Here is a 7,166-nt window from a genome sequence, read left to right as displayed (position 1 = left end):
TTTTTAGTAGAGACGGGGGTTTCTCCATGTTGGTCAGGCTGGTCTTGAACTCCTGACCTCAGGTGCTCCGCCTGCCCTGGCCTCCCAAAGTGCTGGGATTACAGGCATGAGCCACCACGCCCAGCCAAAAGACAAAATTCTAATGAATAAACCAGATGAAAAAAATAAAATCAAACTTGGCTTGGTGGCACATGCCTGTAGTCCCAGCTCCTTGGGAGGCTGAGGTGGGAGATCCCTTGAGCCCAAGAGCTGGCCAGAACAACATAGTTAAGACCGTGTCTCTAAAAAAATTAAATATAAAAAAAAAAAAATCACACACAAGTTCTATATAGAATTCAATTGAAGCCACTTTGTTTTCAAAGAGCCATTTTAAAATGTACCCAATAATTAGAAATTTTTGTATGCCACAGAATTTCTTACCAACAAGTATTTCTCTTGTCCATATACATAAACAGTGTTAATCGCATAGTAGGATTTATGATCTTCACGAATTTTCTTCTGCCTCTGAAAACAGAACACCGAAAATCTCAATATCTGCAGTAACTAGTTTTCAACAATACACAAACACCTCTGTGTATATGTGCAGGTGTGTTATAAATAAAAGGGCATTCTTCCCTACACTGTGTACTACTTATCAGTACAAAGGAAATACTGATTTTATGTTTCTTAGTTCTTAAGACCTAAAATAAAAAGATGTATTTGTTCTGCATAAAGTACAAGCAGAAGCTAAAAAGGAAGGAAACTATCCCTATTACTGCAAGTATATTCTAGAGCCACCTGCTGGCAATCTTCACTATACTATAATTTGGTCTGATTGAGATGAATACCCACCTAGAAATATGTCGGCAGGGTGTGGTGGCACATGCCTGTAATCTCAGCAATTTGGGAGGCCAAGGTGGGAGGATCACTTGAGCTCAGGAGTTCAAGACTACCCTGGGCAACATGGCAAAACCCCATCTCTACTAAAAATACAAAAATTAGCTGGGCCTGGTGGTTCACACCTGTAGTCCCAGCTGCTCTGGGGGCTGAGCTGGGAGGATCACCTAAGCCCAGATGGTTGAGGCTGCAGTGAGCCATGATCACATCACTGAACTGCAGTCTAGCCAACAGAACAACACCTTTCCTCAAAAAAAACAAAAAGGAAGAAGAAGAAGAAAAGAAATATGTCTTCTTCTTCTTACTCAAGGGAGTAGTAAGAACTAGAAAACAATATTCAATTCAAAATATTTACTGTGCATTTCCTTCATGCCAAGAACTGTGTTGGGTGCTTTCACATCTGTAGTCGTTTAATGCCCATTTAAACACTGGTTAAAAAAAGACAAATGAATGAGCTAATATCAATGAAACAAAGAAAAAGACAGTTCAACAGGATTATTGTTACATTTAGACTGTACTTGACTAATACAGGCCATTGAGTTCTAATAATTATCTAAAAATGTCAGTGGCTATAAAAACATATAAACTTGTAACTATAAAAATTTGTTGGATAAAACTGTATTTTACAAGAACTCTCACCATTAAGTTTCTTCCAAGAAGAGCCTGAAGAACTCCACTTTTCCCACAGTTTTTCACTCCAATTACGTTACATCTGAACACATTTCTTTGAGTTTGTTTTTTCTGCAGGTCTATCTTTTTATCTCTTGTTACTAAAAATAATAATAATAATAAAAACCCACTAAATATATACCACTTAGATTCACTGAGCCTCCATTCCACCTTTTGCAAAATAGGGCATTGCTGCTTATCATTTTTACGAAGTAGCTATCTATAAACAAACACACTGTACGACAGTCAAGCTGTATGTGAACGAAGTACATAGAACGCAGAAGGGCCCCAGTTAGTGGAAAAATGCATTTCTGAAAGTTGACTGGAATGTGAATGTCATGTAACCAAACATTTATTTCATCATAAAATAGTGTATTTTCATAAGGAAAATATCCTACAAATGAATGAAAATTGCTAAGAATATAGCCAACATTATATTCCATCTAATTTTTTCTGTGATAAACTGTCACATATTATAAACTAAAAGATGCTATTTCAAATCTGCACTTTCTTTTATGGAGCTGGATCCATAAAAGGAAAAGGGACACACACTTTGGGGTTAGCCATCCTTTCAAACGTAAACTGTAAAAGAGGCATGCCAGAAAACAATGCTGTATCATCAGGACAGCAGGTATCCCTTCCTGAGGTAAAGAGACCTCCTTAGAGCCTGGCGCGGTGGCTCATGCCTGTAATCCCAGAACTGTGGGAGGCCAGTGTGGGCAGATCGCAAGGTCAAGAGATTGCGACCATCCTGGCCAACATGGTGAAACCCCATCTCTACAAAAAATACAAAAATCAGCTGGGCATGATGGCACATGCCTGTAGTCCCAGCTATTTGGGAGGCTGAGGCAGGTGAATCGCTTGAACCCAGGAGGCGGAGGTTGCAGTGAGCCAAGATCTCGTCACTGCACTCCAGCCTGGTGACAGAGAGAGCCTCTGTCTCAAACAACAAAAAAACCAACAACCTCCTTAGGCTATACCTGAAGACTGAACTACAACAGACCTCACCAGAGATACTAGTGATAGTAGAAAAAAACCAAAAATGATAAAAATATATAATTATGGGATAGTTAAATAAGTTACAGAACATCCATATTGTGACACATTATTAACATTAAGATATATAAAGTATACTTATTGATACAGAAAGATGTAAACAATGTGCTGAGTGAAAGAACCTCATGGCTGGCTAGTGATTGTTTTCTTATTTTCTGGTGTTGAATTAAATACTATCCAATTGGTTAAGTACTTTAAAGGGTACCTGCTCTGTCAATTTAAGAAAGGCTGTCTTCTTGTGCTAGGGCTTCCCGTAAGATATGGCAGATTTTCCACCAACAGGGATATAAGAAACTCTTGAAATGATCAGTTCCTTAACTTGCTATTTCCATACATTTGCTTACTTTAAGTGGTGCACATTCCTTGGCAAGAATGCCTGGCTTACATTACAAGATTTGTGAAAGCTGTATTAATACAGAAAACAGTTAATAGGCATTATTTTTAATGTTTAAAGAAAATTAAAATGCAAGATCAACTGGTAAATCCTTTAATGCCCATAGCTCTTCTTCATTTTCATCAGTGGAGTAACCCCAGGGAACAGACTTGAAGCTAAGTCTCTACTCTTTCTTTCTTTTCATAAACAGTAAAATCAAGCACCTCAACACAAAAGAAATGATCAGATCACAAGGAAAACTAATCGAGTGTAGATGGAAGACTAACGAAGATGAATTTATTCTTACTCTTTGTTACGTTTGAAAATGGAGTGTAAATCTCTAATCATGAGCTGAACAGTATCTAGATACTTACCTGTAATAGCTGACGCTTGAGACTCTTGCTCAGTCAATATTGAATAGCCTAGATAGCCCAAATACTCCAGGCACCGCTGTACATCTAAATAAGTCGTGAGCCTATGAAAGAAAAGAATTTAAAATGTGAAAATTCCTAAATGAATATTTATGGGAAAAAAATCCAATAGCTAAAAAACTTTATGCACCACACCTAGATAATTTTTGTCTAGACTACTTTAATTTCCTATGTGCCCAACCATAGTTTTTCCTACACTGCCATTCTTTTTTTTTTTTGAAAGACAGAGTTTTACTTTGTCATCCACGCTAGAGTGCAATGGCACAAACACGGCTCACTGTAGCCTCAATCCCCTGGGTGCAAGTGATCTTCCTGCATCAGCCCCTCAAGTAGCTGGGACTACAGGCATGTGCCCCCAAGCCTGGCTAATTTATTTTTTAATTTTTTAAAATGTTTTAGTAGAGACAGGGTTTTGCCACTTGCCTAGGCTGGTCTCGAACTCCTGATCTCAAGTGATCCATCCGCCTTGGCCTCCCAAAGTGCTAGGATTATAGGTATGAGCCACGTTGCCTGGCCCTATACTGCCGTTCTTAAGGCAGAGAAGAAAGGGAGAAGAATGCAAGATGGCGGGTAATTCCTCTCTCTACTCCATCTGCCCAGAAACACCAAGGCCACAAAGATAAGCAGTGAGTGGCTGGTAAAATCGTGATAGAGTGGGGATATTTTACGTGATCTACTTTCCAAGTTAATATGAAGTTAATATATTTTCAAATATTAGCCAGTTGAGGACTTAATAAAACACACATGAAAAAGTGACAAAGGTGGCCAGGCATAGTAGCTCATGACTGTAATCCCAGCACTTTGGGAGGCCGAAGTGGGTGGATCACCTGAGGTCAGGAGTTTCAGACCAGCCTGACCAACATGGAGAAATCCCGTCTCTACTAAAAATACACAATTAGCCAGGTGTGGTGGCGCATGCCTGTAATCCCAGCTATTTGGGAGGCTGAGGTAGGAGAATCGCTTGAATCCGGGAGGCTGAGGTTGCAGTGAGCTGAGATCACACCACTGCATTCCAGCCTGGGCAACAAGAGCAAAATTCTGTCTCAAAAAAAAAAAAAAGTGACAAAGGTGCAAAAATAATCTGAAATTAGCCTTTCTTACATATTTGAAAAAAGAAAAGATCCTAATGTTGAGTCAGTTAAGGCTAAAGCAATTATGTCACTATGCAAGACCAGAAGATTCCCTTAATACCCTAGGTATAATATCAACCACGCTATAACTAGGTTGTAGACAAATCCTCACAAAATCTTACTAAGAGTTCATTAAAGGCTAGGCGTGGTAGCTCATGCCTGTAATCCCAGCACTTTGGGAGGCTGAGGCGGGCAGATCACTTGAGGCCAGAAGTTCGAGACCAGCCTGGCCAACATGGTGAAACCCTGTCTCTACTAAAAATACATCATCCAAAAGAAAACAGTCCCTTCCTGATAAATTTATAGAACATTTATAGTTCATCTTAGAGATATCAGCAGCTAATCTTGCTTAGAGGCAATTATGATTGAAGCATTTCATAAGGTCCCACAAGCTTACAAAGTAACAAATGTAATACATAATAATTTTAAACTATTTGCAACTCTAGAGGAAAGAGGTGAGCTCTATACTCACGTCCACTGGGAAAGGAATCCCTGGTAGGTTATCCAGCCTCTCTCATTGGTACAAACTGTATTATTCACATCTGGCCCCCAAGGTATGTAAGGGAAAACTTTAAATAAATCTTTAAGCTCATCAGGTGACAAAGCACAGTCTCTATCCTGAAGAAACACAAGGATACATAATGTTTAGATAGCTAAGATACTAATTCCCAACACAAAAGTCCCCCAATCTAGTAAAGCTATGCTTTTTAAAACTACTTAACAAGCGACAAGAAATTTTACATTTTATCAAGAAAATTCCTCACGTGTATATAAGAAAACCTATAAGAGAGTCTATTAGAAATTAGACATTTTCATCTTGAGAAAACAACAAAGGTAAACAGCAGAAAATATTTTTGCGAATTTTACTTAGAGAGGTTAAGCAGTTTTTGGCTATGTGATATACACATCCCATAGCTCAGGGAACAGAGTTATATCATTCACTGAAAAATATTTTGCTATATATTACGGAAAATTACAGCTAAAGGCTTACCAAATCATGCTTGTCAAAGGTGCTTTGGAGAAACAAATATGCATGATGATTTAATTCAGTAGTGCAATCAGGAGGTATTTTTAGCCTGTTGAAAAAATTCAAGAGTAAAATAAATCATTAATCAAATTTTAAAATTTAAGAAATGAATATAAAATTGCAACAAGTCTTTTGTGAGGTAATACCATTTATAAGAATATCTTCACTTGGTATCATTTAGATTTCCCAAGGAAACTCTCTGGAGTGATTTTGGCACTCTTCAGAAGAGTCATAATAACACTCATTCCAAAGTAACAGCATTTTCTTTCTTTCCCGTTGTTAAATTCAGACAGGGTCTCACTGTTGCCCAGGCTACAGTGCAGTGGCATGATCACAGCTCACTGCAGTCTCGACCTCCTGGGCTCAATCAATCTGCCCATCTTAGCCTCTTGAGTAGCTGGGACCACAGGCGCACACTACCATGCCTGGCTAATTTTTGTATTTTTGTAGAGATGGGGTCTCACCCCGTTGCCCAGGCTGGCTTGAACTCCTGGGCTCAAGCAATCCACCCACCTTGGCCTCCCAAAGTGTTGGGATTACAGGCATGAGCCACTGTACCAGGCCCATTTTCTTTTTTTTTTTTTTTTTTTAGACGGAGTCTTGCTCTATCGCCCAGGCTGGAGTGCAGTGGCCGGATCTCAGCTCACTGCAAGCTCCGCCTCCCGGGTTCACGCCATTCTCCTGCCTCAGCCTCCCCAGTAGCTGGGACTACAGGCGCCCGCCACCTCGCCCAGCTAGGTTTTTGCATTTTTTAGTAGAGACGGGGTTTCACCATGTTAGCCAGGATGGTCTCGATCTCCTGACCTCGTGATCCACCCGTCTCGGCCTCCCAAAGTGCTGGGATTACAGGCTTGAGCCACCGCGCCCGGCCCCCATTTTCTTAAATATCAGAAAAGCAGGTTGAAGGGAAGTGACAGAGCCAAATTTTTATTTATTTATCCACTATTCTAGCAGCAATGTGAAGGATAGAGGAAGAGGGTTGCATAAGGATAGAGAGATTCATGTAGTAGCTCCAGGGAGTTATTTTGCAGAAAATTAAAGGGAAAGAGGATAAAAAAAACTGAAAGAGATGATTAGTGTAAGCCACAATGCCATAAGACAGGGAATTTCCTAACTGTCATACTTAAAGCAATAAGCAACCTCCCATAGAATTCATCTATTCACATAAATGACACAAGAAAACCTTATGAGAGAGTCCTATAACAAATTCATTCATTCAGTATATATTTATTGAAAAATCTAGGAAATTAACTTGAGCCAAGATTTAGTAACTTAGTCAAAGGAAGTTTCAGTTTATAACTGATTAATGGACTAGGAATCTAATCAGAAAGAACTTTGCTTCCTCAAAAATGGAGAAGTAAAAAACAACAGTCTTTCTGAACCATTACATAGATAGCTGGAGGTACTATACTAAAATAACAGAGCACCATGAAGGTAATGTGCCAATGAAAAAATGAAGAATGACTGAAAACTCTGAGGCCAGATCCTGGGAAGTCACCATCCCTGAAAAGCTCGCTTCCCTGGGATATAGAAGAGGGATCCTGCAACAAGGCAGTCTCTTGTTTGGGGATGGTACTGGGTCCATTTTTTTTTTTTTTTTTTTG

At 39.4% G+C, this 7,166-nt stretch overlaps 1 protein-coding gene across 8 annotated transcripts in view; it reads right to left on the bottom strand.

The window, feature by feature from the left end:
- The window catches only part of RHOT1 (ras homolog family member T1), a 108,412-nt gene that overhangs the window by 18,529 nt on the left and 82,717 nt on the right, over positions 1–7,166 (bottom strand). For all 8 annotated transcript variants that reach the window (XR_001001321.1, XM_011937637.1, XM_011937638.1 and 5 more), the window contains 5 exons: positions 5,527–5,611; positions 5,008–5,153; positions 3,349–3,449; positions 1,516–1,646; positions 421–504 (listed from right to left, as the gene is read on the bottom strand). Coding sequence is in view for 7 of the 8 variants with exons in the window: in XM_011937637.1 (XP_011793027.1) it covers positions 421–504; positions 1,516–1,646; positions 3,349–3,449; positions 5,008–5,153; positions 5,527–5,611 (547 nt within the window). In the remaining variant the exon portion in view is untranslated. The remainder of the gene's footprint in view (positions 1–420; positions 505–1,515; positions 1,647–3,348; positions 3,450–5,007; positions 5,154–5,526; positions 5,612–7,166) is intronic.

This window comes from Colobus angolensis, unplaced genomic scaffold (assembly GCF_000951035.1).
Source record: "Colobus angolensis palliatus isolate OR3802 unplaced genomic scaffold, Cang.pa_1.0 Scaffold167, whole genome shotgun sequence".
NCBI classification, from domain to species: Eukaryota; Metazoa; Chordata; class Mammalia; order Primates; family Cercopithecidae; genus Colobus; species Colobus angolensis.
Note: the sequence above shows the minus strand (reverse complement) of the source record. Positions and strands in the feature narration are given on the sequence as shown.